Source organism: Mobula hypostoma, chromosome 9 (assembly GCF_963921235.1).
Source record: "Mobula hypostoma chromosome 9, sMobHyp1.1, whole genome shotgun sequence".
NCBI lineage: Eukaryota > Metazoa > Chordata > Chondrichthyes > Myliobatiformes > Myliobatidae > Mobula > Mobula hypostoma.
Genome location: NC_086105.1, coordinates 54591986 through 54616935, shown reverse-complemented (window position 1 = coordinate 54616935; position 24950 = coordinate 54591986). Strand labels below are relative to the sequence as shown.

Sequence of the window (24950 nt, the reverse complement as noted above, 5' to 3'; positions counted from 1 at the left end):
CTCGTTGCCCATAAGGGGCTGTTGGGTGAGGATGTCCAGTTGCAGGATTTGACCCATTCATTAACTGACACAGGTGCTGATTGACCTGCTGAGTTCTTCCAGCAAATTGCTCCATTGCCTACCTTGGGTATTCAGGTGAGCATCTGGAGTGGGGAGAGGGGGTTGGTCTGGTAATGGGTGCGGGGGCGGGGTTGATATGGGGCAAAAGGTTTGGTGATAGAATGTGAGTGGATGAGGTAGAAGGGAAAGGGTATGGTAATGTGGATTGATGAGATCATGGATGTGGGAGGTTGATAAAGAGGGTCGGGTGTGATGTATTGAAGGGGAGGGTGACTGGGTGTGGGGTGTAGGTGTAATGAGGGGATGATGGGGTAAGAAGGGCTGTGAGCAGGTGTGATGTGGTGAAGGGATGAGGGGGCAATGGTAAGGTGTAAGGGAAGATAAGTGAGATGTAAGCGACAGCGGTGACGTGAAGAGTTTCTCCTCGGTTTGGTGGGATGTACAATCGATGAAACGTCCACTGAGCAAGCGAAATCTGATTGGCCAACTCTCTTCACGTGACACGGGTGTACGTACTGGTCAGCTGATTGGGGGGAGGAATGAGGCCTGCGGAGAGTGATCGGCGTCGGAGGGGAAGATTGTGAGTGGTGTACTGTGGCCTTTAGTGTGCCAGTCGTGGCAGGGAACGTTCGTCAGGTTTTTGTCCCGTTCCGTTCAGAGGGAGCCCGCACCCGGGTCCAGCAGCCATGGCCTCGGCGGTGGAGCGCATGGACAAGCTGGTCCGCGAGTACCTTCTGTACAGGGAGTTCAGCAGTACCCTGAAGGTGCTGGATGCAGAGATGAAGGCCGACAAGGAAAAGGGATGCAGAGTGAGTGTGTACAAGTCAATCCTGGCGTTGGTGGCCCTGACGGGATCTGTTCCTCCCCATCACCCCTTTCTGAACCTGCAGCAGCGAGAACCAACATCGACATTGTCATTAACCAGTGAGTAAGGGCAGTGTTGTTTGGAGAACTCTCGCTTACGGAGACTGAATGTCACTCCTTCCTCCACCACTGTCAAACCCCGGGCCGTCCCTTCACTATCTGAACTTGTGGGGAACTTTTTCACCCAATGGGTGGTCAGTATGTGGAACGAGCTTCCAGAGGACGTTGAGGCAGTTACTTTTAACAGTATTTGGAAGATACTTGGACAGGTACACCGATAGGAAAGGTTTGTTGGATGGGCCAATAGTAGGTAAATGGACTGAGGATCATGGTTGGATTGTATTGTATTTTTTATTTAACGATATAGTGTGGAGTAGGCCCTTCGAGCCGCACCGTCCCGGCAACCCCCAATAAACCCAATTAACCCTAACACGAGAAAATCTGCAGATGCTGGATAGCCAAAGCAACACACACAGAATGCTGGAGGATCTCAGCAGGCAAGGCAGCATCTATAGAAAAGAGTGAGCAGTCGACGTTTCGGGCCGAGACCCTTCATCAGGACTGGAAAGGAACAGAAGTCAGAGTGAGAAGGTGGGGAAGGTGAGGAAGAAGTACGAAGTGATGGGTGAAATCAGGGAGGAAGTGAAGTAAAGAGCTGGGAATTTGATTGGTGAAAGTGATAAAGGGCTGGAGAAGGGGGAACCTGCTAGGAGAGGACAGAAGACCATGGAAGAAAGCGAAGGGAGAGGAGCACCAGAGGGAGGTAATGGGCAGGTAAGGTGGGTGAGATAGGGAAACTGGAATAGGGAATGGTGTTGGGGGGGGGGGTGTCAATTACCGGAGGTTAGGGAAATTGATGTTCATGCCATCAGGTTGGAAGCTACCTGGACAGACTATAAGGTGTTGCTCCTCCAACTTGAGCGTAGCCTCATTGCTACAGTAGAAGTCATGGACTGACATGTCGGATTGGGAATGGGAATTAGAATTGAAATAGGTGGGTGGCACCAGAAAAAGTGGGATCTGTTCTTCAACTGGTATTATTTCTGTTCAGGAATGAAATTGGGAAACAGTGTCCTTGTTAGGTGATAGTGGAAATCATAAGCTAGCTTTTTTTTTTAAAAAAGACTATTTAACACATTTTTGCCATGCAAATATGTGATGGAATATGGCAGGTCAGATGAGTTGAAATATAAATCAGTCATAACTGTGCTTCCTACAAATGTTTATCCAGTTCATGATTAACATGAAGATGCATCTGTTACGAAGTATTGCACATTTCACTAAGTCGCCTTGATAAAGCTTTCTTTAAACTTGTTCTTGAGATATTTCTGTGTGGGGCTTGTCTTAGTAATACAGCAATCATAAAAATCATTTCCATTATAGAAAGCAATCATCTAGTTAGGTGTCAGAAAAATTGAAAAAGTAGCCCACTCTTACTCTGTTCGGAGCCCTGTATTTTTCCCTGGTGCAGGGAGAGAGCTGCAAGACCATCAAGTTACAATCATTAATCTATATTAAGTGGAGTGACAAGAGAATGCACATGCTGGAACCTGGAGTGAGAATCTGCTGGAGGAACTTGGTGCGCCAAGCAGCATCTATGGAAGGGAAGGAATTGTTACAGTTTCAACTCAAATCCCAGGAACAATTCCCTGCATCCAAAGTGTGTACCTCAAGAATAAGACTGACATACTAAAGGCATTGTTGGGAAGTGGGGATTAGTTATGAATGAGATAAAGGATCAGCTTATCGCCACGTAGGTCAATGGCAGATGCAATCTCAATGGCTCTCCTCACAGCTTTAAACCATTTGGACAACACAGACTCCTACATCAGGATGCTGTTTATCGACTATAGCTCAGCATTTAAGACCATCATTCCCACAATCCTGATTGAGAAGTTGCAGAACGTTGGCCTCTGTACTTCCCGCTGCAATTGAATCCTTGACTTCCTAAAATGAAGACCACCATCTGTGAGGATTGGTATAATGTATCCTCCTCACTGATGATCAACACTGGTGCACCTCGGGGTGTGTGCTTAGCTCACTGCTCTACTCTCTATATACACATGACTGTAGGGCTAGGCATAGCTCAAATACTGTGTATAAATTTGCTGATGATACAGCCATTGTTGGTAGAATCTCAGATGGAGATGAGGGTGTGTACAGGAGCGAGATATGTTAACTAGTGGAGTGGTGCCGCAGCACCAACCTGGTACTCAATGTCAGTAAGACGAAAGAGCTGATTGTGGACTTCAAGAAGGGTAAGATGAAGGAACACATACTAATCCTCATAGAAGGATCAGAAGTGGAGAGGGTGAGCAGTTTAGGTTCCTGGGTGTCAAGATCTCTGAGGATCTAACCTGGTCCCAACATATCGATGTAGCTATAAAGAAGGAGTTTATATTAGGAGCTTGAAGAGATTTAGCATGTCAACAAATACACTCAAAAAGTTCCATAGTTGCACCGTGGAGAGCATTCCGACAGGCTGCATCACTGTCTGCACAGGACCAAAAGAAGCTGCAGAGATTTGTAAATCTGGTCAGCTCCATCTTGGGTACTAGCCTACAAAGTACCCAGGACATCTTCAGGGAGCATTGTCTCAGAAAGGCTGCTTCATTATTAAGGACCTCCAGCACCCAGGGCGTGCCCTTTTCTCACGGTTGCCATCAGGTAGGAGGTACAGAAGCCTGAAGCGCACTCAGTGATTCAGGAACAGCCTCTTCTCCTCTGCCGTCCGATTCCTAAATGGGCATTGAATCTTTGGACACTACCTCACTTTTTTAATGTACAGTATTTCTGTTTTTGCACTTTTAAAAAATCTATTCAATATACATAATTGATTTACTTGTCTATTCATTATTTTATTATTTTTATTTTATTTATTATTATTTATTCTCTGCTAGATTATGTATTGCATTGAACTGCTGCTGCTAAGTTAACAAATTTCACGTCACATGTCGGTGATAATAATCCTGATTCTGCTGTTAAAATGACTGAGTAAACTCAACAGGTTATATGGCTTACATCTTTAAGCCTGCCTTTATATTATTGCAAGGCAAATCACTGTCGACCACCGACGTTGCTGTTGCCACTTTTATATTTAAAATGTTAAGTGCTTCAGTAAGAATGTATCAATGCAAATAAAATTAAACTTAAAGATTATGCTCAAAATAATCTGTTTTATCTGGTAGGTAGATAAAATTGTAGAGCACTTGCAGCATTTGGTTCAGGGATATGATCTCAGTGGACTACGCGAATACTGGAACTACCTTGATCGTCGTTTGTTCAGAAGGCTGGAAGATGCGTATCGACACACTGTTAACAAGCTGAGAACCAGCCTGAACCGTTACTACCTGGTGCATACTGTTCAGGTAACTGCCTAGCTGTCCTTGCAGCAGTCTGATCCATGTTGCCAGGGTATGTGATTACAAGGTACTGTGTCTCACTATTTGGCTGATGTGTTACATTTACTGGGAATGTTCGCTAGGACAGAATAGAAGCAAATTTACTCTTTGTGTATTCTTGGTCAACAAGTTCCTGTTACTGAGATGGAAAAAGAAGTGAGATTGACAGTTTTTCCAGCTCTGATAATCACTTGTGAGATTGGGGTGGAGGGGGGGTAACGTTGCTGATGGTGAGCTGTTGTTTTCACTATGATCCTGCCTCTAGTATTGAGGAACATACATTTCCTCTTCTGCAAGAAATGGCAAGGCCACTCTCCAGCCCTGCTCTGGAGCTCCCTGCCTCAGACTCATTTCTCTGGATGCCACATTCCTCTGGTACCCGCACAGTCTTTCTTTCAAATGGTTCCTGAATTATGATTGAGAACATTTTCATATCTTTATGCAGGACTTTGAATGTTGCAGAGATCTTTTAATTTGCACATTTAATGTGTCCACACGTGTGCCACGTTACTGTCAAAGGTTTATGCAGAATAGTTGTTTGGAATTTATGATGCATGTACCTTGGATATTTGATAGCTGGTTGGTAACATAAGGGTTGACACCCTAATCCAAAGTTGGTTTTGACGATCTCCGGCCACCATATGCTACCCCCCTCCCACCTTGGAATTGGCTATAAAGGGCTATCCCACCCTGTACCTCCAGAGATGGCCCCTGGGTTAATAATTGCAGACTAGTTCTAGAGCAGGGGTGTGATGTTTGGCTTTGGATCTAGTTGGCATGGTGGGACCGCAACACATTTTGCCCCCTATAGACTTAGAATTAATTTTCTGAGACACCCCACTAGCTCACCCTCCTACTTTGTGCCTTTGAGCATACACCTCCTGTAGGTTCCCTAGACAATCCATGTTGGCTACTTAGGCCAAACTGTAAACAGGAACACTTGTCTTTGTGTTATGTAAGGTGTTTGCAAAATGGGTGGGGGAGGCGAAGGGTGGTAGGGTTGGATTCTTTGTTAATGATGGTAATGTGTCTGAATAATACTTCCATATGGCAGTGCACACTTGAGAGCTGGGGACTAAGGCAAAGTAATTTTCTTTCCTCTTGTTTTATTGTAGTCCAACAGGATTGATAAAACCCAAGAATTCTTCCAGAAATACTCCTTGGAACTGCAGAACCAGCCCGAATGGAAGGAGTGGTTCATCCTTCCCTTCATTCCAAATCCAGAGCAAAACCAGGTGTTTGCCACGTATTTCTCCAAGCAGTGGGCAGAAACGTTCCTGGTGTCACTGCACAATTTCCTAAGTGTGCTGTTTCAGTGCATGCATATCCTTTTGTTATAAATGAAAGATCAACTTTTCTTCTACTTGTCAGTCATTTGAGGAGGGAGCCAGTGCCACTGGCAGCAGACTGAAATCCAGACAGCTTGAAAAGTGCAGGTGACTGCTACGTACCAGCAATTTGGGTGACGGAAATTTATCCTTACAAAATTCACAGTCGCCTGAGATGTGGAATAAAATTTGCTGTCTAAGTAATTTTCTTTCAAATTTGCGCAGGAGATGTGACTTTGCCTTATGGAAAATCACAATGTGTCCAGTCTTCTAGGATGCCAACCCCTTTCCTGGTAATGCAAGGAATCCACTTAACAGCTTAGTTGTCCTCCTTGTTATTTCTCACAATCACACTTGTTTCACATATCAAACTGTCTGTTCTTAGACCTTTTCAGGCTCTCTTCTACCAGTGAATGTTTGACCAAACAAGTGAAAGGTTGGTTCTGCAATGAATTATCCTTTTCCACATTCCAAGCTGGCAACATTTTGTCTTATGATAAAACACTTTTAAACATACTAAGGAGGAACCTCTAACATCTGGCAAATTTAACTCTTCCTTGCAATATAGCAGCTCCATGACCACTTTGCCCTATATTGGACTCTATTTTATTGTGTACACTTTTCCCCTTTTCTTCGGAAGGTCATGCGGTTACAGTTAGGTTGGAAAGAATGTTTACCATGAAGCATTAGTGTTGGTTTGTAGCAGGCAGGTTGGTGGTCCAGCGGTTCCACCCATCATTCTTTATTCAGTAAGTGCTGACCACGTTGCAGGTAATCAGAATAACCATGTACATCCAGGTGGAGAGTCTTTGAGATCATTGAGGCATGAATCAGGGTGGCATGCACTGCACAGCCACTTTCCAGCAGGGATCACAGTAGCAGCTGCACCATTTGGTTCAACCCTGCTTAGATCACACTTGGAATATTGTGTTCGGTTCTGGTGGCCTCATTTTCGGAAGCTTTAGAAAGGATGTAGAGGAGGTTTACCAGGATGCTGCCTGGATTAGAGAGCATGTCCTGTGAGAATAAGTTGAGTGAGCTAGGGCTTTTTTCTTGGAGCAAAGGAGGATAAGAAGCATGGATTGCAAGGATAGCCAGACATCTTTTCCCAGAGCAGAAATGGCATACAAAGGGGTATAATTTTAAGGTGTTCGGAGGAAAGCATATGGAGAGTGCCTGAAATAAGATTTTTACAGAGAGTGGTGGGTCTGTGGACCACCCTGCTGGTGGTGGTGGTAGCAGTTACATTAGGGACATTTAAGAAACTCTTACTTAGATAGTCATATGGATGATAGAAAAATGGAGAGCTACATAGAAGGAAGATTGAAATTGATCTTAGAATAGGTAAAGGTTGGTACAAGATTGAAGACCGAACGGTTCTATGTTCACTTGATTTGTTTTCCTCCCCTCTCCTGCTTTGTGGTTTGTGGCTTAAATTGAGATGTTGCCTTCCAGTGGAACTGCTAACTAAAAAAGTGACAAAGCAAACAACAGGAATTCTGCAGATGCTGGAAATTCAAGCAACACACATCAAAGTTGCTGGTGAACGCAGCAGGCCAGGCAGCATCTGTAGGAAGAGGTGCAGTCGACGTTTCAGGCCGAGACCCTTCGTCAGGACTAACTGAAGGAAGAGTGAGTAAGGGATTTGAAAGTTGGAGGGGGAGGGGGAGATCCAAAATGATAGGAGAAGACAGGAGGGGGAGGGATAGAGCCAAGAGCTGGACAGGTGATAGGCAAAAGGGGATACGAGAGGATCACGGGACAGGAGGTCCGGGAAGAAAGACAAGTGGGGGGGACCCAGAGGATGGGCAAGAGGTATATTCAGAGGGACAGGGGGAGAAAAAGGAGAGTGAGAGAAAGAATGTGTGCATAAAAATAAGTAACAGATGGGGTACGAGGGGGAGGTGGGGCCTTTAGCGGAAGTTAGAGAAGTCGATGTTCATGCTATCAGGTTGGAGGCTACCCAGACGGAATATAAGGTGTTGTTCCTCCAACCTGAGTGTGGCTTCATCTTTACAGTAGAGGAGGCCGTGGATAGACATGTCAGAATGGGAATGGGATGTGGAATTAAAATGTGTGGCCACTGGGAGATCCTGCTTTCTCTGGCGGACAGAGCGTAGATGTTCAGTAAAGCGGTCTCCCAGTCTGCGTCGGGTCTCGCCAATATATAAAAGGCCACATCGGGAGGACCGGACGCAGTATATCACCCCAGTCGACTCACAGGTGAAGTGTTGCCTCACCTGGAAGGACTGTTTGGGGCCCTGAATGGTGGTAAGGGAGGAAGTGTAAGGGCATGTGTAGCACTTGTTCCGCTTACATGGATAAGTGCCAGGAGGGAGATCCGTGGGGAGGGATGGGGGGGGACGAATGGACAAGGGAGTTGTGTAGGGAGCGATCCCTGCGGAATGCAGAGAGAGGGGGGGAGGGAAAGATGTGCTTAGTGGTGGGATCCCGTTGGAGGTGGCGGAAGTTACGGAGAATAATATGTTGGACCCGGAGGCTGGTGGGGTGGTAGGTGAGGACCAGGGGAACCCTATTCCTAGTGGGGTGGCGGGAGGATGGAGTGAGAGCAGATGTACGTGAAATGGGGGAGATGCGTTTAAGAGCAGAGTTGATAGTGGAGGAAGGGAAGCCCCTTTCTTTAAAAAAGGAAGACATCTCCCTCGTCCTAGAATGAAAAGCCTCATCCTGAGAGCAGATGCGGTGGAGACGGAGGAATTGCGAGAAGGGGATGGCGTTTTTGCAAGAGACAGGGTGATAAGAGGAATAGTCCAGATAGCTGTGAGAGTCAGAAGGCTTATAGTAGACATCAGTGGATAAGCTGTCTCCAGAGACAGAGACAGAAAGATCTAGAAAGGGGAAGGAGGTGTCGGAAATGGACCAGGTAAACTTGAGGGCAGGGTGAAAGTTGGAGGCAAAGTTAATAAAGTCAACGAGTTCTGCATGCGTGCAGGAAGCAGCGCCAATGCAGTCGTCGATGTAGCGAAGGAAAAGTGGGGGACAGATACAAGAATAGGCACGGAACATAGATTGTTCCACAAACCCAACAAAAAGGCAGGCATAGCTAGGACCCATATGGGTGACCATAGCTACACCTTTAGTTTGGAGGAAGTGGGAGGAGCCAAAGGAGAAATTATTAAGAGTAAGGACAAAGCAACTGGTCAGGGAATGGGAACATTTTACAACCAGTACCAAGATAAACACAACTTTTATAATTGTGTAAGGAAGAAAGTGGCCAGGGGTGACATGGGAAGCGTATTAGTATTAGTTCATGATTGTCACATGTATTGACATACAGGTACAGTGAAAAGCTTGTATTCTGGTTATACAAATCAGATCATTATACAGTGCATTGCTCTAGAATAAGTTAAAGAAATAATATTGCAGAATAGACTGTAAAAGCTGCCAAAAGGGTCCAGTGCAGGTAAACAATAAAATGCAATATCATAAGGTAGTTTGTGAGGCCAAGAGTCCATCTTGTGGCACAAGAAGACCATTCAAGACTGATGATGGTGGGATTGTAGCTCTCTTTGAGCCTGGTGGTACGCACTTTCTGGCGTTTGTATCTTCTGCCTGATGGCAGGGGAGAAGAAAATGCACAAGATGTTTATGCTGACTGCTTTACTGAGGAAGCAAAAAGTATAGGCAGGTCGAAGAGGGGAGGCTGGTTCTTGTGATGTGCTGAGCTGTGTCCACAACTGCAGATTCTTGAGGTCATGTGCAGAGCAGTTGCCGTAACAAGCCTTCTTGTGTCCAGAAAGAATGCATCAATAAAAATTCGTAAGAGTCAAAAGGAATATTCCAAATGTCTTTAGCCTATAAGGAAGTTGAGGCAATGGTGAGCTTTCTTGGCTGTGACATCATTGTGGATGGACCAGGACAGGCTATTGTTGTTCACCTTTCGGGACCTGAAGCTCTCAACCTTGACGCTGTTGAAGTAGACAGGAGTGTGTGCACTTCTCCCTCCCACCCCTTTCTGAAGGTAATAGCTAGCTGTTTTGTTGATTTTGGACAATTGGACATGTTGAGGATGATATTACAGAATATATTTGCCTCATTATTTTCAATTGAGGATCAGAATAAGATGCAAAAAATTAAAAGAAAAATAATAGTTGAATAATTAGGGCCCTGAACTTGGAGAGACTAATGGTAGCAAATTCACATGAAATAATGGCATCAAAGAGCAACCAGTCACTACAAATAAATAGTTTCCTTTCCATTATTTTAAATAAAGTGAGAATATCCTAACTATGATCTTCCAGCACTTGTTTGATATTTAAAATCATTCCTTCATGTTAGAAATCTGCATGCTCATGTTAACATGAGAGAAGGAAATAAGGAAATTAAACTCAGTCACATTTTTGTCAAATGTATGTGCATGTAGGCACAGGTGCAATGAAAAATGCAGCAGTATCACAGGCACAATAGCAACATAACTTATACAAGAAAGAACACAAAAAGGAACTAAATCTGTTGTAGGGCAAAGTGGTCAGGAAGGTGCTCCATTGTAAGAAGAGAGTTAAATTGTTCAAAAGTTGCGGAGGTTCCATATTAGTACATTTAAAAGTGTTAACACAAAATGGTGATTTTAGGCAAAATGGTGTCAGCTTGGAATGTGGGAAATGTTTTCAGAACATAGCGGAGAACTGATACAAAGCCTTGTGAGTGGATAATCATGGCAGGTTTTTTCCCTGCAGAACTTGCAGTTTCTATCTTTATGTACCTAAATGAGAAAGAGAAGGAGGGACAGTAACTGGTACAATGGAAAAGTACTGAACTAGGGGTCTTGAAGGAGATGAAAAGCGGTGATTTTGTGCAAATTGGAACCTTGTTTTAGACTGGAGTTGCGACCAGTGCTATGACACAAGGCAGGGAGAGAGAAGAAAATTGCTGTTGGACACCTGAGCTTCCTTGGATCAGTTGATTGATTGAGAGGTATTCCGTTCCTCTGTGTTTTAGTAAAGTATTTACATAATCTTAAAAGTGGTCTTTGTAACCTTTAACACATGAATATCGCCCCCTATGTGATCACCTTTTGCTGCTGAAGCAAAGAACAAGAAATGATTTTTTATAACTTTTTGTTATAGGTACTGAAGTAATGATTAAGGATGGTGTAGGTTGAGGAACCAAATGATTGAAGGGAAGTAGCTGTTCTTGAACCTGGTGTGGTGTTTGATTTCAGACTTCTGTACCTACCAGGCCGATAGTAACTGTGAAAAGACGGTGTGGCCCAGATGGTGAGCGTCTTTGATAGGCATCGCCTTCTTGAGGCAGTGCCTTGTGTAGCTACTTTTGCTGAAAAGGACGGTTGTGCTGGGTCCACTATATCTGCAGCTTCTTGCATTCCTGTGCGTTTGAATTTTTGTACCAAACCATACTTCCAACAATACGTCTGTAGAGGTTTGTTAGAATTTTTGGTGACATGCTGAACCTCCTTAACCTTCTAAGAAAGTTAAGATGCTAACATGCCTTCCTTGTGATGGTACGGAGCTCAGGGCTGGTCAGGTGATAGGCTAAAACCCAGGGAATTTAAAGCTGCTGATTCTCTCAACCGCCAATCCCCTAATGTAGACTGGCGTATGTTAGCTCTCCTCCTTCCTGTAGTCAATGATCAGCTCTTTAGTTTTACTGACACTGCATGAGAAATTGTTGTTGAGGCACCATTCAATCAGGTGTCCTATTTCAGTCCTGTATGGTGACTCATTTGTATAAAGTTAGACTTGTATAAATTAGATTTATATAAAGACTAATTAATCTAAGGCTAGAATGAGTTTGCATATTTCTGGATGTTATTTGTGTGGATGTCCAGAAAACTTTATAAAGTTCCTCATGTGAGATTGGCATCTGAAATTAAAATTCATGGATTTAAATTATTCATCTGATTAGGAAACTTGTTGAATTTTAAGATGGTACATGTATTAACATTTATTCCTGGGACATGTATTGGGGCTCTTGACTTGGGTGTGGAATGGAAAACCAGATTTTCGTGTTTGCTGCTGTCTTACCCGGCAAAGCCAGAAAGCCTTCAGCTGGGGATTTGATATTTGTCGTGCAAGGCAAGTTTATTTGTATAGCACTTTTCAAACACAAGGTAGTTCAAAGTGCTTTACAAAGAACAAGATAAAAAAAAATCAAACATCAAATTTCAGACAATATAAAAGAATAAAGTCACACAAGAAATAGATTTAAAAAAGGAATAAAAGTTACAGTGCAGGAGATTCTACTTCAAAGTTACAGCGAAAAGAAAAGTTTTAAGCCTCAATTTAAACAAGCTTAAAGTTGGGGCAAACTTCAGATCCTCTGGAAGGTTATTCCAGATACAGTGGCATGCAAAAGTTTGGGCACCCCGGTCAAAATTTCTGTTACTGTGAATAGTTAAGTGAGCAGAAGATGAATTGATCTCCAAAAGTCATAAAGTTAAAGATGAAACATTCTTTTCAACATCTTAAGCAAGATTAGTGTATTAATTTTGTTTTGTACAGTTTTAGAGTGGGGGGGGGGAAAGGAAAGGAGCACCATGCAAAAGTTTGGGCACCCTAAGAGATTTGAGCTCTCAGATAACTTTTACCAAGGTCTCAGACCTTAATTAGCTTGTTTGGGCTATGGCTTGTTCAGTCATTGTTAGGAAAGGCCAGGTGATGCAAACTTCAAAGCTTTATAAATACCCTGACTCCTCAAACCTTGTCCCAACAATTAGCAGCCATGGGTTCCTCTAAGCAGCTGCCTAGCACTCTGAAAATTAAAATAAATGATGCCCACAAAGCAGGAGAAGGCTATAAGATAGCAAAGTGTTTTCAGGTAGCCGTTTCCTCAGTTCGTAACGTAATTAAGAAATGGCAGTGAACAGGAACAGTGGAGGTCAAGTTGAGGTCTGGAAGACCAAGAAAACTTTCCGAGAGAACTGCTCGTAGGATTGCTAGAAAGATAAATCAAAATCCCCGTTTGACTGCAAAAGACCTTAAGGAAGATTTAGCAGACTCTGGAGTGGTGGTGCATTGTTCTACTGTGCAGTGACACCTGCACAAATATGACCTTCATGGAAGAGTCATCAGAAGAAAACCTTTCCTGCGTTCTCACCACAAAATTCAGCGTCAGAAGTTGCCAGAGGTACATCCCGACATGCGGGACAGAAGCAAGGTCGCATTGTGTATTCCACGGAACAGCAAATACTGGCCGGTTTAGCGAACAGAGTGGCGGACACCCCTGCTGAAATCTGGAGGAAAATACACATAGGATGCAGGGGGATCACAAAGCCGAGAAAAGAGGACTGGGTCGAGACAACAGAGACTTTTGGAGAAGAGGAGTTTGGTGGGTAATACCATTCCGGCTGACCGGAAGCGCACTGAATGCGGTAAGCGTAAAGGAGTTGGGTGCTTACTGATCTGGTTAACAACAGATGGTGCAATCCGGGGCATATTATGATTGAGGAACGTGCTTGCAGACTGGATATTGAACTTTTTACTGTTGGACTTCGGCCACATTCCACCGTGATACAACACTTGGCTGCACGGGAGGTGGTTCCTGCCTGTGGCTATCGAACGTGCAGCTCCTCCTGTGGAGGGTCAGACACCCTGAGCCAATAGACTGGTCCTGGACTTACTTTCCATCTGGCATAGCTTGCATTTTGTTGTTTGATTGTTGGGGGTTTTGTATTGCTATATTTACGCTCTATTCTTGGTTGGTGCGGCTGTAACGAAACCAAATTTCCCTCGGGATTAATAAAGTACATCTATCTATCTATCTAAACAAGCCTGATGCATTTTGGAAACAAGTCCTGTGGACTGATGAAGTTAAAATAGAACTTTTTGGCTGCAATGAGCGAAGGTATGTTTGAAGAAAAAAGGGTGCAGAATTTCTCCAACTGTTAAGCATGGGTGTGGATCGATCATGCTTTGGGCTTGTGTTGCAGCCAGTGGCACGGGGAACATTTCACTGGTAGAGAGAAGAATGAATTCAATTAAATACCAGCAAATTCTGGAAGCAAACATCACACCGTGTGTTTTTTTAAAAAAAAGCTGAAGATGAAAAGAGGATGACTTCTACAACAGGATAATGATCCTAAACACACCTCAAAATCCACAATGGACTACCTCAAGAGGTGTAAGCTGAAGATTTTGCCATGGCCCTCACAGACCCCTGACCTAAACATCATCAAAAATCTGTGGATAGACCTCAAAAGAGCAGTGCATGCAAGATGGCCCAAGAATCTCACGGAGCTAGAAGCCTTTTGCAAGGAAGAATGGGCAAAAATCCCCCCCAAACAAGAATTGAAAGACTCTTAGCTGGCTACAGAAAGCATGTACAAGCTGTGATACTTGCCAAAGGGGGTGTTACTAAGTACTGGCCATGCAGGGTGCCCAAACTTTTGCTTCAGGCCCTTTCCCTTTTTTGTTATTTTGAAACTGTAAAAGATGGAAATAAAAAAAAGTAATCTTGCTTAAAATATTAAAAAAATGTGTCATCTTTAACTTTATGCCTTTTGGAAATCAGGTTATCTTTTACTTGCTTAGCTATTCACAGTAACAGTAATTTTGACCAGGGGTGCCCAAACTTTTGCATGCCACTATGTGGAGAATAGTAACTAAAAGTTGCTTCACCATGTTTAGTTTTCAACCTGGGGACAGTAAGCAGACTCGCCCAAGATGACCTGAGAGCTCAGGAAGGTTCATGATGCCATAAGAGATCAGAGATGTATTTTGGGCCTAGACCATTCAGTACTTTATAAACCACTAGTAATATTCTAAAGTCAGTCCTCTGGTCAGGAAGCCAGTGTAGTGATCTGAGAACTGGGGTGATGCGTTCTACTTCCTTGGTCTCTAGCAGCAGTGTTCTGAATAAGTTGCAGCTGTCTGAGGGATTTTTTTTTTTTACAGAGACCTGTGAAAATGCCATTACAGTTGCCAAACCTACTAAAAATAGATGCATGGGTGAGTGTAATGCAAAATGACAGGACATAATTAAAACCAATTAAGAAAATAATTAAACTTGCAACAGGATAGAAATAAAATCAAAATACCAAACATGTTAAGAAGCTTCTGTGGAGGAAGCCAGTTAATTTTTCCTCAAAATTGGAAAGTTAAAGATAAAGACTTAGTTAAGAGCAGTGAATGGGAAAAGATAACATCTGTGACAAAGAAATTAAATGGCAAGAGTGAATGGTAATTGTCCAAATAAAGCCAGAAAAGTGCCTCAAGATGAGGTAAAAGTATAGATAGCAAGAGTTATTGTTTATTGTTACTGAATTCTGTATGCTCTGATATGATGCGCTTGTTTAGAGGTGTGCTGATCTCAATTTCTCTTTACTGAGCTTGATTGAGACTGAGGTCAGAGAGGTAGTAGAATGGTCTTAATGTAGGACTGTTCCATGGTGACATTTGGTGTGAGAATGAGGTGATTCTTAAAGGGGTAAAAATGCTTACCATATCAATAAGTGAGATCCCTCTTCAATCTTAAACATGAGAATTGACATGTTGTTCAAGTTTTTACTTTAACTTGTGTCACCTGTTCCTGTGTTGCTGAGCTTTGATGAAGAGGTGCAGAGACGCCACCAGCTGCAAGAAGAAAATGAAGCTTTGTGGCAGAAGGTAGTGCTTTATTCTGCTGAGATCCAGGGGCTGGAGAACTAGGGATGGGTTTTTTTTTTAGGGTTTTGGGAGGGGCTGAGGACCTGGAAGCTGAACACCAATGTGCAGTGTTCCAGAGATGGGCTATGGATGGCTGGAGCAGTCCCAGTGATCCCAAGACGGTTGCGTGCTGACTGGAGCTGTCTATCCTGCACTGATGACAGGTTTTGCACCTTGGCCCCAGGTGAATGTTGTTTTGTTTGGCTGTGTTCATGTATAGTTGATAATTAAACTTGAGTTGGGTGGGTGATGATGAAGATGTGAGAGCCTGATGTGTAAGAATGGGTGAATTGGAAATAAGTTGCTGAGGACAAGAAAGGCAAGTCCAAGTGCGAGAATCACATTTCTTCATTCCTTTTTCCTTTTAGCTTTCTTACCTGGTGCGTAACAGCCTTGCACTTAAATTACAGAAATACTACTGCACAGAATGGTAAACCTATATACCATTTGCCCTGCAGAGTGCACCTGTTGTCCCCGGCAGTATTAGAACAGTTGAGCTTGTTTTTTGACCTGTTCATACCTTACCAACCAGTATGGGTATGTTTGATTTTCAACACAGGAGTTTTATTGTAGATTTTAACCAGTCAGTTTCAGGGATGTCATTTGTCACATGATCAAGGGTAAAGGAGGTGGGCAATAAATACCAGTGGAGTCTACGCCTTGATAAATTAATATATTTGAAAAATTATATTAGTTTATTGAATGTTTCATGTTGTACCCTAGTTGTTTGCACTTCAAGCAGAAGCAAAAATGAAGAAAGAGGAGGAGGTGATTCACCATAAGTTACCCTATTATGTACAGAATATGGACCGGTTGGGAGATTCTGAATTGTGAGTATTGCACCCAAACGGTAGTGATGTCTGTTTTTAATAAACTTTATACTTTTCTCCATGTTGCTCCAGGACCGACTATTACACAGGATTGAATCTGTTGCTCATAGGGACTGAGGACAGCTTGCTCTGTATGCTGCTTTATAGAGTAATATGGAATCTGGCCTTTTAACCCAACTCATTCATCCTAACAAGTCAGCCACCTGAGCTTCTCCCATTTGCCCATATTTGGCCTGTATCACTCGAAATCTTTCTGACCCTTGTACATCCAAATGCCTTTTTGATGTAATTGTTGTCTACATTCTCTGCCAGTTTGTTCCATAATTGAACTTGTTGCTATGACTATCACCATCTGAGTGAATGTCTGCCTTCTATATTGTAAGGAAATATGGAAATTGAGGTGGTGGGCCTTGGCAGGCTACTTGTTTATGGCAGGTTTCATTGGAAAGGCTATCCCAGTTTTCCAGAGCACAGAACCCCTAAAAACTTTTAACCTTTAGTACAGACCACGTGTATACATTTAACCTGACAACTCGGTCTAGGTTGAGAATCATACCTGAGCTCACTTGGACTTTCCATATTTCCCTACTATGTCAAAGGGAGCCATCCGCCCACCGAGCCTATGGCAGCTCAAGATCAATCCCATTCCTGTTGTGCCTACTGTTTTCCCCCCATCCTTTACGCCTTAAGCCGGAAGTCATCTTGCTTCTGCAGTGTCTGTGTTTTCACAGTATCAGTGTTTTCTACTGATACTGTGTCCTTATGGTAATGTCTTCACCATTTATAACACATTTATTTACATGGAGACTGATGGAATGTGGTCTGATATGGGAAGTCATGCGTCATACTGTGAGCTGACTTGGAAGTCAGTGACTGTGATAATACCTTCTGTCAGCTTAACTTGTGCTGTTTATATGCAGAGATTTGATGTCGAGTCAAAGGACCTCATCTCCAATGCCATCTCAGACTAAAGCTGGTTCATTTCTGTCAATGTTACTGCCGCAAAGCAAGAAACCCCCTGTGAAAGGTTCCGTGCACTTGGCACCTCCCCAGCAGTCTCAGTCACCTGTATCCACTGGGAAAAAAGATGTTATCAATAACCAGGTATTTGTTGTTGACAGTGAATCCATTTGATATTTCACTGTTTTCGCTTCCAATAATTGGCACTGCTTTAGGAAGCTGGCTGGCTTTTTCTCGTTCATGATATTCAGGCTGCCAAGAACAAAGATGGCTCAGCTGCCAGAGAAGGGAAAATGTTAGCAAGCACGACTGCTGACCTCAGCACTGTCCAGCAGCGTCAGAAGAGGGTGCAAGACCTTGAGAGGGAGCCAAGTACGCTACAACAACGACAGAGAAAAGTGCTGGACTACGGGAAAGAACGAAAGGAGCTCTTGTCCAAACAGACTGGCCAGGTAATGACCAGATTGATCAGTACGTCAAAGTTCAAAGTACATTTATTATCAAAGTATGTATATTGCAGTCTATACAACCTTGAGATTTGTCTCCTTACAGACAGCTACAAAGCAAAGAAATCAATACAACTGATTAAAAAAGAAAGTCAAGCACCCAATGTACAAAAAAAAGAAAAAGTCATGCAAACAATAAAAAGTAAGCAAATAGCATTCAGAACTAAACTTCATGAAAGTGAGTTTGCAGCCATCAAGCCAGTCTAGGAGCCCATTTGTTGCAGGCCAGAGCCTCAGTTCGGCGCAGAGATGAGTAAACTTCGGTGGGCAGCGATCTGAATGCAGGCCTATCCCTTGCCTCCAGCTCCAGCACTCTGACCTTTTCAATCTGGCCCAGCACTTAAATTGGGTCAAACATCAGCTCGTTCCTCACTCTTGAGCCCGGGCCTTGTCGCCTCAACTCTACCTTGCATCACCTCAGATCTCCTGCTTCAAATCAGCTGCAAGTCTGCTCCAGCAATGGTCAGACATCAGCTCATTCCTCCGTCAGGCCTGGGCCCCGCTGCCCCGATTCAGCTCTTGCACGCCATGCGCAACTGTCCTGTACCTCTGGGACTTCAGTTCACACTGCTAAAATGCCAGGTTGTACAGGTGGTTCAAAAACTCATATCTGAAAGGAAAATTGCAGGCTATTGATTGCAGTGATTGTTATCCAGCAGAAGTGTGATTAATAGTTAGTAGATCTGTTTGCTGGCAGTAATGTGTCATTGTGTTTCACCAGCGCCATCTTAAACTGGAAGCTCTGGATGTCATGTAATTTCTTAATAATACCAATTGCAAATGAGCTCATCAGATTTAGCTCTGGTGACATGGCTTTTGTGTACCGTAGTCAGCTGGCAACATGGTGCAATATCTTTACAGTAAAAAAAATTACTGTTGCAGTTATGGTAAATTGGACTGTCATTGTTAGCCTGCCATTCTCAGGCTGACTTTCCAAGCTTCCTGAACCGAACCGAAAATGCACTCAACAGCCACAGTCTCAGTCTCAACCTTTGCTGAACATCCCACCATCCAAAAATACTTGGCAAGAGTTGCTGTTTTCCATTGACGTATAAAAGTAATTTCATCACTGATCTTTAATTTCATGTAGTTAATATATCAGCCAGTTATTATGTAAAATAGTACAATTTATAATTTATTTTACTTCCTTTGACATTTTATAGTAAATCCTAACTGTCTTGAATCCTGTGAGGTGCAGTTCAATGACCTTAGGACTCTACTGCTACCTCTTGTAAACCTAGATAGAGCGAAACAGAATTTGTTCATTGCGGAATACATCAAAGTCGAGCCAGATTCTACTCTGTAAATACAATGTGTTCGGGCAGCCCCGATTCATCGCATCTACTGCTCTAAATGAAAAGGGCTACTTTGCTCAAAGATGAAATCTAGGACCCTTGGTCTGTTATTATTGTCCCTGTTGTAAAGAGTTGCATCAGATTTTTTATGGATGGCTTCAAGATTATGTTAATAAGGCAACCTATATAAATTTCATATATATTTGCTTGTTGAAGTTACAAAGTCACTGTGAATATACTTTTGCTACGTGTAGGGTACGGAGAAAAAGCTTGACTGCAGTAATGCAGAGATTGACATTCCTAGTAGTCCTGAATTGTCAGCAGATCAGCTGGATTCCTCTTCCAAACTGAAGAAGAGCAGCCTGGATGGAGGGAATGAGCAGCCTTTCATTGTCTTGAGTCAGGAGGAATATGCGGAGCATCACTCTTCAATCATGCATTGCAGGTGAGCAGCTCTGGGTATATTGTGAACAATTAATAGCTTGGATGTTAATTCCCTTATAAGTGATTCTGTGACTGTATGCTAAAGTTATAAACAAGTTGGAGGAATGTGATGGCCTTGGTTTATTGGAGGGTAAATTTCATTAAATGTATATTCTGGAAGTGCATTGTCTGTCTCTCTGTCTCTCTGTCTCTCTGTCTCTCTGTCTCTCTGTCTCTCTGTCTCTCTGTCTCTCTGTCTCTCTGTCTCTCTGTCTCTCTGTCTCTCTGGGCATGATAACTCTCAGCAACACTTCCAGTGGGAATGTATTCCAGGGGTTACCTCTCCTTCCAGGAGTATAACTAGCTTGTTTTGAATCTAATGTACACAGTGGACATCAGAATCTAAATAACACAAGATTGGTGGAGTTGTGCATTATGTAAAAGGTAGTTTTAGGTTACAATGGACCATTAACAGGATGAGAGCTAGGCTGCAAAATGGCAGATGGAGTTCTACCCTGAAAAGTGTTAAGTAATTCTCTTTGAAAGGTCGAATTTGAAGACAGAGTACATAGTTCTTAGCAGTGAGGAGGCACAGGGATCCCGGGGTTCGCGTCCATAGGTCCCTTAAAGTTACAGTTGTGTATGGTGCCTGAACCTTCATTAGTCAGGAGACTGAGTTCAAGAGCCACAAGGTAATGTTGCAGCTTTGTAAAACCCTGGTCAGACTAGACGTGGAATATTGTTCAGTTCTGGTTGCCTCATTATAGGAAGGAAGAAACTTTAGAGAGAGTGCAGAGGAGATTTAACAGGATGCTGCCTGGGGTAGAGAGCATGTCTTGTGAGAATAAGTTAAGTGAGCTAGGGCTTTTCTCTTTGGAGCAAAGGAGGATGAGAATCAATTTGATAGCAGTACACAAAATGTAAAGAGGAATAGATTGAGTAGATAACTAGAGTTTTTTTCCCAGGGCAGAAATAGTAAGTACCAGAGGGTTATAATTTAAGGTGATTGGCAGAAAGTACAGAGGGATGTCAGAGCTAATTTTTTTACATAGTGGTGGGTGAATTGGTATGGTTGGTAGTAGAGGCAGATACATTAGAGATATTTAACAGATCCTTAAATAGGCACACGAATGATAGAAAAATGGAGGACTGTTGGGAAGAATTGGATTGATCTTAGAGTAGGTTAAAAGGATGCTGCAATGTAGTGGGCTGAAAGGCCTGTTCTGTGCTGTTATGTTCTATGATTGGTGTTCTGAATCAAATTAACTTGCAGTACACTAAGTAAGTGTTTTTCCTTTCCTGTGCTGCAGAATTCTTGGCTGGTGATGAATGCTGTGTAAAGTTTAGTCTTTCAGGCTACCTTTGACAGGCTTCGATGCTGTAGCTGTTCATAGTTCTAAAAGCGCCCATTGGATCAACTTAATTCAGTAAACATCAGGGTGCTTAAAGATGCCATAAACTGCAGATGCAATTGGTATCTGGAATCCCACCAAAAAATGCTGAAAATACTCAGCAGATCAAGCAGTATCTATATAAATGACAAATGGTTAACAGTATGGATTGAAGACCCTTCATCAGAGCTTGTTTCAACAGTTAACTGAACTTTGTTACACAGCTGTATCCTTTTCAAGTGCTCTGAGTTAGCATTTTTGTACTGAAGTAGGAGGCAATGTTGGTGTCCATGGCGGACCTTCTCCATGTAAAGGGGATTTGAAATGTTTGTAAAGGGAAGGTTGATTATGGTGGGTGGGAAGAGGAGATTTAATACCAGTCTGCTTAGGTCTCTAAAGATATTATGCTGGTTTTGAAAATACTTTTTGTGATTGGTTTAGGGTGGATTGCTCTGGTAGGAGAGTCGCTAGTCTGGATGTGGATGGAGTGGTTAAAGTATGGACATTCAATCCCACCATGCAGACGAAGGCCACCATAATGTCCAAGTCACAGTTACTCTCCCTGGAGTGGGCCACAAAACCGGATCGATTGGTGAGAAATAATCTCTTTCCACCTGCAATGCTTACAGGAACAGTGTATTTTAGCTGGGTAACATATTATGTATTTAACTGAACAAATACCGAACAAATTATAACACTGTCAATGCCACTATTAAGACTATAAAACTGTTGGTTTCTAATAGCTATGGATGGAGGAATTCATCCAGTGTATGCTGTCGTGTTCTTTGACTGTAAATGAACAAAATCAGCACAGACATCTAGTGTGGATGATGGATTGCTTCCATATAATACTTTCAATGATTGCACCCTCCAAGTCTTCATTTTCATTGTAACATTCGAGGTGATTGTCGATACCTTCAAATTCTTCATAGTTCCTAACCTGCTGAAGTAGTGAAATCATTTCATTTTCACTCCTGGCTGTTTCTCCCATTTCTAAACCTGAATGCTTCAAACCACAGTGAGCAAAACAGTTCTGAATTGTCTTACTGCTTATTTCCCACAAAGTATCAGTGACAAAAGTCAATGTATTTTGAACACAAATACATGCAAATGATGCTGTTTAAAAACTTCACTTTAAGCACAGTGACCACACAAGTCCATGCAGCTGACATTGGTTAGAAACTCTTTGCAACAGTCTCCTGTCCCATTTACGTGGCATAGTATCTTAATAGAGACACTCATATTTCCTTCACCTTGACTTGAATTCCACATAGCCAGAGTGGAATCCAGGTCTCTCTCTCCAAAACCAATTTCAAAGCAAAGAAATAAAAAGACACAAACTTAAAACACAGATAAAACAACATATACTTTTCTTCCTTCTGAAGATTCACCAATAAACTGACAAAAAAACATGAAACGTACATTTAATGCGCAATAAACACATATTCCAAAAACAAAGGAAAAGCCTCACATCAGTTGTGGGAAAATTACTGGAAGGTACTCCATAAGTATTTGGATAGACGGGGACTGATTAGGGATAGTCAGCATGGCTTTGTGTGTGATAGCTTGTGTCTAACCAAGCTTATAGTTTTTCGAGGAAGTTACCGGGAAAGTTGATGAAGGCAATGGGTAGTGTTTACGTGGACTTTAGCAAAGTATTTGACAAGGTCCTGCATGGGAGGTTGGTCAGGAAGGTTCCGTCGTTTGGCATTCAAAATTAGCTAGTAAATTGGATTTGACTTGGCTTTGTGGGAAAAGCCAGAGGGTGGTGGTAGACTGTTGCCTCTCTGATTGGAGGCCTGTGACTGGTGGAGTGCAAAGAGATCGGTGCTGGATATATCATCTATATCAATGATCTGGTTGATGATGTTAACTGGATCAGTAAATTTTGGAAGACTATCATGGCTTGCAGCAGGATATGAGCACATTGGAAAAATGGGCTGCAAAATGGCAGATGGAATTTAATGCAGATAACAGCGAGATGTTGCACTTCAGTAGGACCAACCAGGGTAGATCTTGGCCAGTGAATGGTAGGGCATTGAGGAGTGCAGTAGAATAAAGGGATCTGGGAATACAGGTCCATAATCCATTGAAAGTGACATCACAGTTAGATAAGGTCGCATATGGCCTTCATAAATCAAAATATTGAGTACAGGAGATAGAATGTTGAAATTGTATAAGACATGGGTGAGGCTTAATTCAGAGTATTGTGTGCAGTTTTGGTCACCTGCCTACAGGGAAGATATAAATAAGGTTGAAAGAGAACAGAGAAAATTTGCAAGGATGTTTTCTGGGACTGGAGGATCTGAGTTATAAGGAAAGATTGAATAGGTTAGGACTTTATTCCTTGGAATGTAGAAGATTAAGGGGAGATTTGACGAGGTATGTAAAATTGAGGGACATAGGTTAAATGCAAGCAAGTTTTTTCTACTGAGGTTGGGTGATACTACAACTGGAGATCATGGGTTAAGGAAAGCATGAGGAGAAAGTTCTTCACTCAGGATTGTGAGAGAGTGGAACGAGCTCCCAGCACAAGCCGTGTATGCGAGCTCGATTACAATGTTTGAGAAGTTTGGAGAGGTACTTGGATGGCAGGGGTATGGAGGGCTGTGGTCCTGGTGCAGTTCAATGGGATTAGGCAGTGGTTTGGCTTGGCCATGGGCTGAAGAGCCTGTTTCTCTGCTGTACTTTTCTCTGACTCTAAAAGGTAGATACTCAAGACATCGTGCAAATTCTGTTACACATCAAGTTACAGAATCTTCCTCTTGTATTAATTGAAATAATTAAACACATGAGAAATTTAACAAATACACGATGGGCTTTGCACTCATTCATGCTGTATTCTCTCGAGGGAGAGGGAGCAAGAGAACTTGTGTGTGGCCACACTGCATGTGATATTTTTTTAATAAACCATTATTCATGCTTCATTTGCTCACTGGTTAAACATTCAGCATGCATTTATAACCATCTTCCAAAATCTTGGCCCTTAAGCGGTTGAAATAAAGAATGCTGGGAATTATTGGTCATAGACAAACATTCCACATCAACTAAAATTGTAACATCTGAGTTTTCCCAGATTCAAGTCTCTAATCTACAAAATTCTGATTATATGACCTGTTAGTCTTGGTCTTGGGCAATTTAATCTACTTTAGAACAACTCATCCTTTAGTTCAAACCCATATTTCCACTGGTGTTTGGGATTTTTGTGTGTGGGTTTATATAACTCTATTCCAATTGGGTATGTTCTGATTGGTTCACAATCTTGTTTGTGTTCAGCCTGTACCCCTTGGACTGTTTGACATAATCCCGATACACCATCCTGGCTCCAGTCCCTATTTATCAGAGCTGCTGTGGTCATGTTGTCCACTGTGTGACTCTTGTTTGCTGACCCTGACTTGTCCATGTAATCTGTCCTTTCCCTGAGTCTGTAACAGCACCTGCTTTACTAAGTGCATCTATCCCCAGAACTGTGTCTACATTGTTTGGCACATCCAGAAGTCCACCAGAAAATGCATTCTCTCTATCTCAAGTACTTGAGGCTCACTTTTTTCTGCCCTCATTGTTTTGCCCCCTACACCTGTGAGATAAATAGCCTCTCCAGGTATGGGCAAAGAAAGATGAGTTATAGATACTGAAGCTCCTTTGTCTACGACATACTGCATTGCTGGTCTCCTATTAAATCTCTTGTGTACATTGAGAGTGACCAGTACCGGCAATGGGGGCTATTGAGAGCTGCTGTGTCTGACTGGATGCTGTCTTTACTCATTCTATAATCTGGTCAAATCAACAGCGGCATACAACACTGTGAATCACAGAGGCCTTCTACTGAAATTATCTAAAATGTTAAAGAATGAAACCACAGTCAAAGTAATAAGAAGCCTCCTAGAAAATCGCAGATTTTATGTAGAAATGAATGGAATTAAGAGTAGGTGGCGCCCACAAAAGAATGGACTACCACAGGGATCAGTCCTGGCACCTCTACTATTTAATGTTTACACAAACGACCAACCAACCTTTCATAACACATGCAGGTTTATCTATGCAGACGACCTTATGCATAGCAACACAAGCCAATTCCTTCCAAGAGGTTGAAGTATGACTTACAGCAGTCCTCGAAGCAATGAAGCAGTATTATGAAAAATAGTCTCTGAACCTAAATCCATCAAAATCTCAAGTGTGTGCATTCCACCTGAGGAATCAAGAAGCAGCTTGGAAACTCAAGATCTTCTGGTGTGGGAAGGAGCTCGAATTTCCCTGGGCGTAACACTG

At 42.7% G+C, this 24950-nt stretch overlaps 1 protein-coding gene across 2 annotated transcripts in view; it reads left to right on the top strand.

Annotated features, from left to right (window-relative positions):
• The first annotated feature begins 592 nt into the window (after nucleotides 1-592).
• The window catches only part of wdr91 (WD repeat domain 91), a 55341-nt gene continuing 30983 nt past the window's right edge, over nucleotides 593-24950 (top strand). For both annotated transcript variants that reach the window (XR_010019244.1, XM_063058317.1), the window contains exons 1-9: nucleotides 593-869; nucleotides 4113-4292; nucleotides 5441-5648; nucleotides 15155-15237; nucleotides 16000-16106; nucleotides 17027-17210; nucleotides 17318-17518; nucleotides 19122-19312; nucleotides 21123-21273. Coding sequence is in view for 1 of the 2 variants with exons in the window: in XM_063058317.1 (XP_062914387.1) it covers nucleotides 747-869; nucleotides 4113-4292; nucleotides 5441-5648; nucleotides 15155-15237; nucleotides 16000-16106; nucleotides 17027-17210; nucleotides 17318-17518; nucleotides 19122-19312; nucleotides 21123-21273 (1428 nt within the window). In the remaining variant the exon portion in view is untranslated. The remainder of the gene's footprint in view (nucleotides 870-4112; nucleotides 4293-5440; nucleotides 5649-15154; nucleotides 15238-15999; nucleotides 16107-17026; nucleotides 17211-17317; nucleotides 17519-19121; nucleotides 19313-21122; nucleotides 21274-24950) is intronic.